At 39.8% G+C, this 12,581-nt stretch overlaps 1 protein-coding gene across 2 annotated transcripts in view; it reads left to right on the forward strand.

Annotated features, from left to right (window-relative positions):
• SP1 (Sp1 transcription factor) overlaps positions 1-12,045 on the forward strand; it is a 42,274-nt gene extending 30,229 nt beyond the window's left edge. For both annotated transcript variants that reach the window (XM_074325629.2, XM_074325630.2), the window contains exons 4-6: positions 5,055-5,223; positions 7,305-7,504; positions 8,266-12,045. In XM_074325629.2, coding sequence (XP_074181730.2) covers positions 5,055-5,223; positions 7,305-7,504; positions 8,266-8,579 — 683 coding nt within the window. In that variant the 3' untranslated portion in view covers positions 8,580-12,045. The remainder of the gene's footprint in view (positions 1-5,054; positions 5,224-7,304; positions 7,505-8,265) is intronic.
• Positions 12,046-12,581: the final 536 nt, after the last annotated feature.

Below are 12,581 nucleotides of genomic sequence, written 5' to 3' on the forward strand. Positions count from 1 at the left end.
AGTTGTGGAGGGCGCAGTTCACTGACTCATGTGGGAATCGAACCGGTAACACTGTTAAGAGCTCGCACTCTAACAAACTAAGCCATCCGGCCATCCCAATAAACTTGATTTTTAAGAAAAGAAATTCAGGGCAGCCAGATGGCTCAGATGGTTAGCGTGCAAGCTCTTAATGTGGTTCAATTCCCGCATGGGATGGTGGGCTGTGCCCCCTGCAACTAAGATTGAAAACGGCGACTGGACTTGGAGCTGATGGGCCCTGGAAAAATACACTGTTCCCCAATATTCCCCAATAAAAAAATTAAAAAAAAAAATTCATTGGTCACTTTTCAAGGATTTTAGGAAACCAACTTGATATTTTGAAGACTAGTAATTGATAAAATCAAGCATTTATCCGGTCTTTCCCACATTAAACTATCTCAAGAATAACCAAGTAGTCAATAGAAGCATGAAATTGGGGGCCATCTATATTATTTGTATGTTTTGGTATTACATCTTATCACTCCCAGTTATCAGTTTTTCTGTCATTAAAAATACAATTCCATAGACACAGACAATGGTTTGGTGGTTGCCAGAGGGTAAGGGGGGTGGGGGGTGGGGGGTGGGAGATGAGGGTAAGGGGGATCGAATATATGGTGATGGAAGGAGAACTGACTCTGGGTGATGAACACACAATGGGATTTATAGATGATGTAATACAGAATTGTACACCTGAAATCTATGTAATTTTACTAACAATTGTCACCTCAATAAATTTAATTAAAAAAAAGAAAAACAATTCTTCTATTCCTTTTTCTCTACTTTGCTATCTCTGTTACTAGAGACGTTTTTCTTGATTTGGGGTCATATTCTGGATCCTGATGTTCCTCACACATAAGTATATGTTACCAGTATTCTGTTTCAACATGGCTGAATGTGCAAACACTTCGTGGTCTGAGATATACTCCTTTGGATTAAATCTGTTGTGTAAAATGGAACATGTTCAGAAAACCCAGTGTATGCTTAACACAGGTACAGTTTTAAAATTCAGTCTTACTGTATTAATATTTACTGAATTAAAAAAAACATAATGTTCCCAAAATCATTCCAGAAAGCATATGGGAACCACCCTTTTGAAAATTACTGAGGAGGTTCATATTTTATCTTATTTTAGTATCGTCCAAGTTTTTTCTCAGAAAAGAATAGGCTGTTTGACTTATCACAATGGTCTTCTTGAAAGTTCATAATTTCAATACACTTCAGTTTGAGGAAACTGAAAAAGTGTGTAACTATAAAAAGTGTGTAACTGCCATAGCTATTTCAGAAACTAATGCTAGAGGCAACCAGTGGGCGGGGCAAGACTGTCATTAAACTGTGCCTTTGGTGTACTAGTTATTTTCATCATGGAAAGGAGAATCTTTAATTTATTTCATTGCTTAACCAGTGCCAGATTTTAAGATAAAACTATTCTTTTTCTAAAACTATTATTAAAAGAGGCTGGAAACAGATTCTGGTCTGATGCTTTGTTGACATTTCATCCCTTCTTTTTGTTAAATGAAATTCAAAGTTGTTAATTTTATCTAACCTAATTCCCAGTTTTCACTTTTAAAAAAATTCTTTGAAATCATAGTGGGGATCCAGGAAGATACTAGTTTTGACTATTTTGTAATGAAATAGAGTTAGACATGAGGTTTTAGAGAGGCCTAATATCTGAGTATTTCTGTTTCCCTCTTTACTGAATTATGCCCTGTCCTGAATATTATTATTATGTTTTAATAAAATGGAGAAAGGTTTGCCACTTTCCAATTGACTGGGACAGGGGAGGTCTTTTGGGGTAAATGAATTGCTTCTCAATTTTAATGAGTTAGATTAGCTTGGAAAGTAGGTCAAAGAAGATGATTTGTTTATGAGTACCACGGTTTTGTCTGAATCTTGATTCTAACGACCTATTGTAGTTAGCGGGATCTACAGTTTCATAAATTTCTTTCTTGAATGTAATTTTTGGTTGGTAACCATTGGTGATACTAGCATCCTAATTAGCCTTGAACTATTTGGACTTATTGCAGAGGATAAATTCTCCATCCCCACTAGGGGGAGTTTCCACTTAGTAACATAATGTTTTGTTTGTTTGTTTTAAACTTTTATTGACTTTGAGTGTGTTTCTCCAGGACCCATCGGCTCCAAGTCAAGTAGTTGTTTCAATCTAGTTGTGGAGGGCGCAGCTCACACTGGCCCATGTGGGGATCGAACTGGCAACCTTGGTGCTATGAGCATCGCACTCTAACTAACTGAGCTAACCGGCTGCCCTTAGTAACATAGTTTTTAAGGCAGATTTATTAAACAAAATATTGGTGTATATCTTATTCCATGATGTCTCACTATGGTTTTCCCATAAGATATTTTCCTATTAATATTAGCTACAATGTGTTGAATGCTTGCTGTGTGACATACTATGCTAAGCACCTTACATGTATTATTTCATTTGTTTTTCACAGTAACTTTATGAGATTGATAATAGTTCATCCCAGTTTTAATGATGGAGAAAGTTACTTGCTCACTGTTAGAAGCTAATCAAATGGCGGTGCAGGAACTCATGTCTAGGTCTGTTTTACTCCAGAAGCTGTTCTTAACCCTGTACTCCAGTAATTCTCAGTTTTAGCTCTGCCAGTATCATGCAAGTCTCAAAACATTCAGATTAAATTTATTTTAATGCCAGAGGCTGGTGCTTAGAAGTGGTAGAGTGTGTAGGAATGCACAAGAAGAACTTATTATTAGGCATAGTAACTCAAAATTAGGTTAATGAGCGGAAAAGAGTGGAGCTTAGGTACAAAAGTAAAATCAAGAGCCTAGATTTTAGATGGTAAGTCTGTTCTACCCTATTTACTTAAGTTTCCTTCTTTATAAAGTAGATAAAACAAAGCAGACCAATTCAATACTCCATTTATAGAAATCTTAAATATGGATAGAGTCATTAACTTATTTATACGGTGCTTTCATAGGTGAATACTTATTGATAGTAGATGCTTTGAAACCCTGACAAGAATGTTATCTATTCCTTTAAACCATTACTTTTGTCCACTGGCCTATAGCAATGTTTGAAAATGTCCAGTGTAACCAACCCATTAGTGGTTCATACACTCAGTATACTGGGTCATGACCAGCATTAAGGAAAAAAAAAATTTAAGTAGAGTCTAGAAAATTTAAGAATACATTGCTTATCATAATAAGCGTCAGCATTGTTTGTGAAACTTTTGTTTCTGTTATATGTGTTACCTACTAGGTAAAATATAATGTCAAATATGTTTTTTACTTTGGGTTGCAGGTTTTGTTTGTTTGTTTGTTTTTAAAAAGATTTTATTGGGGAAGGGGAACAGGACTTTATTGGGGAACAGTGTGTACTTCCAGGCCTTTTTTCCAAGTCAAGTTGTTGTCCTTTCAGTCTTAGTTGTGGAGGGCGCAGCTCAACTCCAGGTCCAGTTGCCGTTGCTAGTTGCAGGGGGCACAGCCCACCATCCCTTGTGAGAGTCGAACCGGCAACCTTGTGGTTGAGAGGACGCACTCCAACCAACTGAGCCATCCAGGAGCTCTGCAGTAGCTCAGCTCAAGGTGCCATGTTCAATTTTAGTTGCTGGGGGCGCTGCCCGCCATCCCTTGCGGGAGTCGAGGAATCGAACTGGCAACCTTGTGGTTGAGAGCCTGCGCTCCAGCCAACAACTGGGGGAGGCAGCTCAGCTCAAAGTGCCATGTTCAATCTTAGTTGCAGGGGGCAGAGCTCACCATCCCTTGCGGGACTCAAGGAATTGAACTGGCCACCTTGTGGTTGAGAGCAGTGGCCACTGGCCCATGTGGGAATCGAACCGGCAGCCTTCGGAGTTAGGAGCATGGAGCTCTAACTGCCTGAGCCACCGGGCCGGCCCCCTGGGTTGCAGGTTTTAAAAGTTTGAAAAACATTGGCCTAGAACTTGGTAACATTTATCTGTTTTAATTTATCCGGGACAGAAATTAGTGATTTTATACAAATTTTATCTTTAAAAACAAATGACATCAAATGACAGAATGTATGCTTTACATTTTCTTCCTTTTTCTAGAATTGTGAAAAGCATCTAGTCCCAAATCAAAACGTTGTATGTATAGCTAGCTCTTTCCTCATTGTGTCAAATTTTATATTACAGGTTGGTGCAAAAGTAATTGCAGTTTTGGCAATTTTTAGCCTTTTAAACTGCAATTACTTTTGCATCAACCTAATAATACACATGTACTGTTCTCTGCTGAGTATTCAGCACAATTTTTTGCTCGTTTCAGGAAGTTTCCCCTCTCAGGTTTTGTATAATTTCTAGTTCGGAATCTCTTAAAGTCTTCTTTAGTCATTTCCATTTGGTTGCTTCTATAGCACTTTAGTTCTGGGAAGGAGTAAGAGTTTCGTTGGACCTCTTTATCATTCTTTTTGATGGATGTATAGTAGTCCATTGCTTAAGTTTATTGTCATTTATTTAACTATAGGATCTCAGTGGCGTACATTTTTATTGTTCCCAATTTTTTGTTGTTGCAGAAAACACTGTTGTCACATATCTTTATGTTCTCATGAGTATATCCATAGGACATTGCTGGTTTCAAAATGGAATTACTTTGAACTGTATTTGAATTACTGGACAAATGAAGATATGCATTAAAACTTTTAATAATAGTGCCAAATTGGCCTCCAAATTGTATCTAATTTATCAATACACACACACACACACACACACACACATACACACACACACCTATTTTCCCCATATCTTGCTGTGTATTATTAGAATTTTAACTTTTTATAATCTGATAGATGAAAAATTACAGAAGTCCATTATAAATCGAGTTGTACCTTTAAAATGGAGTGAGATTGACCATGTTTTCATCTACTTACTGGCTCTTTATATTTTCAATGACGATTCTTGAGATTTCCAGTATGGGTGATATCAGTGAATGTGACTTCAAAGCTTTGAAGAAATGGTGCTGTAAATGCAGTGTCCCTGAGATGCTTGCAGCTACGATGGCCTCCCTCTCTACTGCCCATCTTGACCCTTTGCTCTGAATTTCAGGTGATCATGGAGCTCAGCTTGGCCTCCATGGGGCTGGTGGTGATGGAATCCATGATGACACTGCAGGCGGAGAGGAAGGAGAAAACAGCCCAGATCCCCAACCCCAAGCTGGTCGGAGGACCCGGCGGGAAGCATGCACCTGCCCCTACTGTAAAGACAGTGAAGGAAGGTAAGTTGACCCAGCGATTATCTTAAGAGGAATATAAAAATTAAAAAAAGTAAATGGATTTGGTGATGAGAAGAGGGTTATGTTTTTAACATTTAAGACTTGGCAGTGTTGCAGAGGGATCAGAGATAGTATAATACATTTGATTAGGTTATATTACAGGCCCTTGGTTGCTCTGATTCTGTGGATTCCTGGTTCCTTGGATCTTTTCATCGACTCTAAGACCTTGGGCCGTAATAGGTGCCTGCTTGCTCCTAAAGAAATCAGATGGAGCCAGCTGGTTTAATGATCATTACCATATGTCTGTTTTGAGATGCTTTTAACAAGGTTGCTTGTAAAATAGGCTTGCAAGAAAAAAAAACATACCTATTGTAGTGTGTCTTTACAGTGGTTATATGAGGATAAGTTTTCCAGCATCTTACTTTCTCTCAAAATAGACAAAAATGCTTAGTCTACGTAGAAAATTCTTCCGTCAGGGACTGTAATGTGTCCTGCAGAACAAAGTTCTGATGATTTTCTCAGTAGTACCTGCTATTCAATATTATCTCTGGAGAATTCCAAGTTCCATTCTTTTCCTGCAAGCCACTGCTTTTGAAAGAAAACAGAAAGTCACATAGTTGTTTAAATGACTTTGAAAAAAGTCTATTAAAGTTTTGTCCCAATAAAAATAAGCACAGGGGCCAGCCCGGTGTCTCAGGCGGTTAGAGCTCCATGCTCCTAACTCTGAAGGCTGCCAGTTCGATTCCCACATGGGCCAGTGGGCTCTCAACCACAAGGTTGCCAGTTCAACTCGAGTCCCGCAGGGGATGGTTGGCAGCACCCCCTGCAACTAAGATTGAACACGGCACTTTGAGCTGAGCTGCCGCTGAGCTCCCGGATGGCTCAGTTGGTTGGAGCATGTCCTCTCAACCACAAGGTTGCCGGTTCGAGTCCCGCAAGGGATGGTGGGCTGTGCCCCCTGCAACTAGAAACGGGAACTGGACCTGGAGCTGAGCTGCGCCCTCCGCAACTAAGACTGAAAGGACAACAACTTGACTTGGAAAAAAGGCCTGGAAGTACACACTGTTCCCCAATAAAGTCCTGTTCCCCTCCCCCAATAAAATCTTTTTTTAAAAAAGCACAAAAATAAGAGTATCAAAACAAAATAATTTATTTGTAGGTTACCCTACATTATAGGAAAAACCTGAATCAAAAGTACTGAGTACAATAGTGTTTCCCTTTAATAAAGCTTAAAGTGGATTTAAATTTTTGAAGGAAATTCTGATTTCCACCTAAGTGTGATTTCATTTCCGTTAAGTTTTTTCCCTCTGCAAATATGTGCTATTAAAACCAAAAAAAAGTCCCTCTTGGAAATCTCCCCAGTGCCCACTAATGGATCACACATGGAACAAATTGGTTTGGCAAAAACATTTCAGAACTGATTCTGAGAGGACCTTAGGATCTGCTCCGTAGAGGGAATTTTGTTTTTTTTTTTTAACATACCTTGAATTAGTGTGAGGGTCCTTATTCGCCTTTTAAATATTATTCAGCCTGTGTTCCTCTTTCACTGAAGTCCCTGATACTGCTCTAGCTTTTCAGCTTTTAATCGTCACTATTTGGGTCTTGACCTTTATTTATTCTAGAAAAAAGTTCTATAGTTGTAAAATATTTTCCTTAAAGTTCTCCACTAGGTGCCTAAATGGAGAGACCCTTTGCTCATTAAGTAAGTTCCCAGCCCAAAAAGATCACTATATTTACAGTAGTTCCCATAAAAAATGCTTGTATTGAGATTTAAACTTTTAAGAAAATGACCCATGGATTTCCCAAGTCACCGCCAGAGTGTTTATTTCTTCAAACATCAAAATTGATTAAGGAACAGGAAAGCAGAAAAGAGCAAATATCTCATAGAGAGGAAACCTACACCTTGAATTTTGGGTATCAAAACCAGAATCAACTAAAGATTTATCTTTTGATACTAAAGAGAAACCTTTTTTAAAAATGAAAGTTTGGGTTATTTTTGAGTGGGTCAGGTAATTACTGTTGACACTTTGTGATTCTTCAATTTTTATCTCTAGAATGATGAATAGTTGTGTTCTCACTTTCAGGGGCTCTGGGGATCCTGGCAAAAAGAAACAGCATATTTGCCACATTCAAGGCTGTGGCAAAGTATATGGCAAGACTTCACACTTACGGGCACACTTGCGCTGGCATACAGGCGAGAGGCCATTCATGTGTACCTGGTCATACTGTGGGAAACGCTTCACACGTTCAGATGAGCTCCAGAGGCACAAACGCACACATACAGGTGAGCCGCAGCCTAGAAAAGAAAGAAATAGTAATAGAGAAGAATGGAAAGTCACAAAACTTACCTATGAAATAACTACAATTTCTGAGCAATTTATATTTGAAACTGAATGTATGGATCACAAATGGAATTGGAGTTAATCTAGAAAACCTTTAAGAAGGAAGGAGCTGGGTTTTGAATGGAATTTTGAAGGAGGACCTGTTGTTCTGCTTAGTCCCAGTCCTGCCTTCCTTTGCTGCTGTATTTCTTCCTTTCTGAATACTCCTCAACCTTTTTTTCCCTCCTTTTTAAAAATTTATTCCCCTCCTCTTGGGGCATGCCAAGTTTCCTTTGAGAATGATCCCTTTGTTCTATTTTTAGTATGTGGTTTGGGTGGGATCGACCCTACCTCCAGCTCCAAGAATGGGCTGTGATTGGCTTAAACCATCCCTTCCCCACAGGATGTTTGGTTTGAGGGGTGGGCAGTTAAGCTTGTCCAAGAAGAGAGAACTTGGGCCTTAGGGTAGGAATGCAGGGCTACAGACACTTTCTACTCCTTGAATTTGTGGTGTGAAGATGTATGGCCAGGAACTGCTACTCCCAACCTTTACCTGTTTTTCTTCCCCCAAAAGCAAAAGATACTCAACTAAATTTTTCTTGCTTTTATCACCTTCTAAACCTGGCCTTATTCTGCCTAATATAGTTTGAAGACAGTAATTGGACAAGGCACCCCTACTTCCTAATATGTCAGTTTCTTATCTTCTTTCTCTTTTTTCACTTAGGTGAGAAGAAATTTGCCTGCCCTGAGTGTCCCAAGCGCTTCATGAGGAGTGACCACCTGTCAAAGCATATCAAGACCCACCAGAATAAGAAGGGAGGCCCCGGTGTAGCCCTGAGTGTGGGCACTTTGCCCCTGGATAGTGGGGCAGGTTCAGAAGGCAGTGGCGCTGCCACTTCTTCGGCTCTCATTACCACCAATATGGTAGCCATGGAGGCCATCTGTCCAGATGGTATTGCCCGTCTCGCCAACAGTGGCATCAACGTCATGCAGGTGGCAGATCTGCAGTCCATTAATATCAGTGGCAATGGCTTCTGAGATCAGGCACACGGGGCCAGAGACATATGGGCCATACCCATCAACCCCGGGATGCAAGGTAGCATGGGTCCAAGAGACGTGTGGGAGAGAGAGCCACGAGGCATTAAAATGCATGGTGGTGGGAAGAATTGGGGGAGTGATATAAGAGAAGAGATGGGGTCCTGGCACCCACCTATATCATCAGTACCTCCTTGAAGTGGTGAACAGGAGTGAAAATTCTGTTGGTGCCACCTTTGATGAGCATTTGTTTGACCCCAGCGAGTTTCTTACATTTCTTACCCCAGCCTCCCTGTCCTGCATTTCCTTTCTCAGCTCCCTCATGATGGATCCCCCCCCCTTTCCTAAAGCCATCATGCCTTGTTAAATATATATGATCATTGAAATACTTTTTAACAAAAAACAGATTCTATATTATATATATATATATATGTAAAAGATATATAGAGATGCATTTGCAGGGGTTGGCTGGGAGGAGGAAGGAGACCATTCTGTGACCAAAATACCTTGGTCATTTTTTTATATTGCCTTATTTCCTTATGGCTGAGCCTTGTTGTGACAACATCCACGTTCTATAGATGTTGCCTTGGCTTCCCACCAGATTAAGCATTCATATGCTCTGCTTTTAGTTTATATACACATACATAATGTTTTTCTTTTAATTTTGTCTTTTTATTTGGGATCAGCTTCTTGCACTCCTTTTCCTGACTCAACCCTTTTTGTCTCCCTTTCTCTCACCTCATCATTTCATGTTTTTGGTAGTGATCCCTGGATGAGGCACTTCTGTGAATCTTTTAAAGTCCTTAGTCCCAGCAGCAGAATGGAGAAACCATGGATCTCAGGCTGATGCTTAAGGTGGCTGTGGAGAGAGTGTTCAAAATACTACTGACGCAGGCACCCTCTTGGCGCTGGAGAGTCAAAGGCACTTCTCTTCATTAGCTGCTCTAAGCATCAAGAATCAGAAGTCTTTCTATGGAATTGTACAAGAGACCTTTTGAAGGTTATAATCTGGGATCAGTTTATATAAAACTATGAAAAGATGGTCAAATATTAGATAGGGGCTTTTAGTAGGAAATGATGTGGTAAGAAGCAGAAGTGGTCCAGTTCAGGAGTTAGTGGAATATTTGGACTTTTTTACGGCTGTCTTCCAAGGTAGCTCTAAATTTTGATTTCACGTAAGTTTCTGAGTTCTGAGAGGAAATACACTTCCTCTTCTGAACATCCCCAGTAGTTTTTTTCCCATTATGTTATTAAGGAGCATCAGCCAATGAATCTGTTCCGGGTTTCCATTCTGCAGAACTCCAGAACATGTACCAGTGGCAAGGCAGTGGTTATTTGATCTTTTCCCTTAACTCTTCCTTGGGTGGTTCCTAAGGGAAAAGGAAGCACATGATCATGGGAATGATAGCCCAGAACAAACAGAAATCTTGTCTTACCACTGTGGTTTATAGGAGAGATCGGGAGAAACCATCTTGCTTTTTCCATGGCTTGATTCCTGAAGAGACTGATCCAAAAATTATAGCGGCAGGGAACTCTTAGTGCATTTGGCACTGAGATTTAAATGCAACCAGAGTTGTCCTCAAGGCCCAGCCATTAAAACATCGTCTCTCTTGACCTTCTGGTATCTTGTCAGAGGGCTTTTCACTGTGAGGAAGTGTGAAAATGGCTGTGTGTATGTGTGTAATCTGTTAGGTTGGGGATAGGTTTTCTGTTAGCCAATACTAAAAGAGACCTGCAATAAAAATTACCCTGATCTGATAGAAAGTTAAGTGTTTGTGTATGACTGTGAATGTGTGTTTGTGCCTGTATATATCTACACACAGATGAGAAATTATATTTAAAATTGTTGGAAAATAAATCAAATTCAGATCAAAATGCCTTTCAGGCTTATTACCTAGAAATCTATCTTAAAACCTGGGTATGTTCCTGAGGTCATTTCTTTGCTTATGCTAAATTAGTTACAATTATGAATGGGGGATATTCTACTGCACTTTTAAAAGAAAAAACTATTTTTGTGTTTGAAAGTGAAACCAACATTCAGATGTATAGCAGAGTCCTAGTTCCTTTCATAAATCTTTTTACCTTGACTACAAATAGATGATGTTATGATTCTATATATTTTATATAAAATCTATCCAAATTAGGGTTTAGGTAAGTTTGTGTTGTTTAACCTGAAATACAATATCTGTTAATACTCTAAAGAATAGTTCACTCCAGTTAGTTCTTTCTCTGCAGACTTAATACTGTTTTTAACACTCAGGAACCATTGCAAGGAACTTTCCCCAGATCAGATTCTGTTAATACTGAAAAGAAGTCACCCGTGCCCAGCCACTTATCACACCCTTTATTCCCACTGAAAGGCAGAACTCAGAACCTGTTATTTTATGTCTGTAATCATGTACATAGACACTTTTTGGAAGAAAGGGGCAGATAACTCACTGGATGGAACGTGCAGTACTTTGCTAGAGCATTTCAAGGAATGGGATCTTCCCCAGTGTGAAATTATTAATACAACCTAGCTTAATGAAGCTGAGGACAGCAAACTTTTAGAAGGTTATTTTGATATTGTTTCTCTCTGGGATGGAATGCTGGTTTACCCTCGACCCCCTTCATTAGCATTACTTTTGAGTGAATTTATATCCAGTTCTTTCCACTTGCCCTATTTCTCATCAAGGAAGCTCCAGATCCTTATGTATCTTGTTTGGCCCTGCAACTGACGCAGCTTCTCCTACCAGCAGTGAGCCACTCAGTCTTTCCCATAGGAAGTTAGGAGCCTACATTCCTTGAGTCAGGAGCTTATTGCTGAAAATCCCTTTCCCTGAACTTTTGGCTGGCAGAAATTAATGTAACTGACAAGCATATTGATTCTAAATTTGTTTTTCATGAGTTCCTTTTTTTTTTTTTAATTTTTCTTAAATGACCAAGTCTTGTGGGGCAGGGCATCCCAGAGGAGTGGTTACATTAAAGCACTCATTCCCTTATCCTTTCCGGCTGCCCATTCATACTCATCTGCGTATCATTTGACTGTCTCAGTTTTACCCAGAGCAGTAACAACCCACATGTTCCTTCAGGGACCTCCCAGCTGGCCCTGTTTGTGAGTGCTATGCAGAATGAAATTTAATGGATATTTCAGCTTGGTTCAGGATAAATAGAACCCTTGATCCCAGAAAGTATAGACTGCAGTGTGGGGTAAAGATTATGATTGGGGGAGGGTTAGAGACAAAAGCTGTAAATTACTATGGCTGATTGATTTATTTCTACTATATACATATATATATTTTTTGCTTTTGTATATCCTATATAGGAAACTAAGCATTGTATTTTTTTAACAAATCTGAGAAAGCACTATGAACTGCAGATGTTTGACTTTCAGAATATATTTTGTATTGTTAATATCTTCACATTGTGTGAATACTGGAAGCTGCAGATCTTTGCTAGGACGCAATAAATTTATATACTTTTTGAGGGGTTCTTTGGGGGTATTAATCAGGCCCCTGTTATGCTTTGGGGGAGCCCTGGTGCTACTTGCTTAAAGTTTTCATTCAGTTGTAAGTACCCTGATGCCTTTTGGACCTTGGGATCAGATCAAGAGTTTTGGAGATCCAGGTATGAAGGAAATGAGGTTAGTCTAGCTGCCTCAAGTGGAGGACCCTTTACATAGCTCTCCTTCCCCCTAATCAAAGCTGGGTAGCCTCTTGGGGTAGGGAGGAGAAATGTGAAATCTCCGAGTTTCATCTCCCTTAGAAGAGAGCCAGTAACTTATGTGCAAGGATGAAAGGTGGCAGCAGTAGCTTTGGGGAAAGGAGGAGGACATGGCACTTCTCCAACCCCGGAAAACATTGCTTTTGAAAACTGCTGATAAAACATGGGCAGGTTGCTTTACTTTTGTTTTGGAGCCTGTGCTCTAACTGGTGCCTCATTTGGCTCTACTCCTGGGGTGCAGACGTTTTCTAGGAGGATGAGCAGACCAGCTTTGAGGTTGACCTGTTTCTTTTCTTTGTCTGC

The sequence above is a fragment of the Rhinolophus sinicus genome, chromosome 1 (assembly GCF_057876585.1).
Source record: "Rhinolophus sinicus isolate RSI-liver-muscle chromosome 1, RSI-T2T, whole genome shotgun sequence".
NCBI lineage: Eukaryota > Metazoa > Chordata > Mammalia > Chiroptera > Rhinolophidae > Rhinolophus > Rhinolophus sinicus.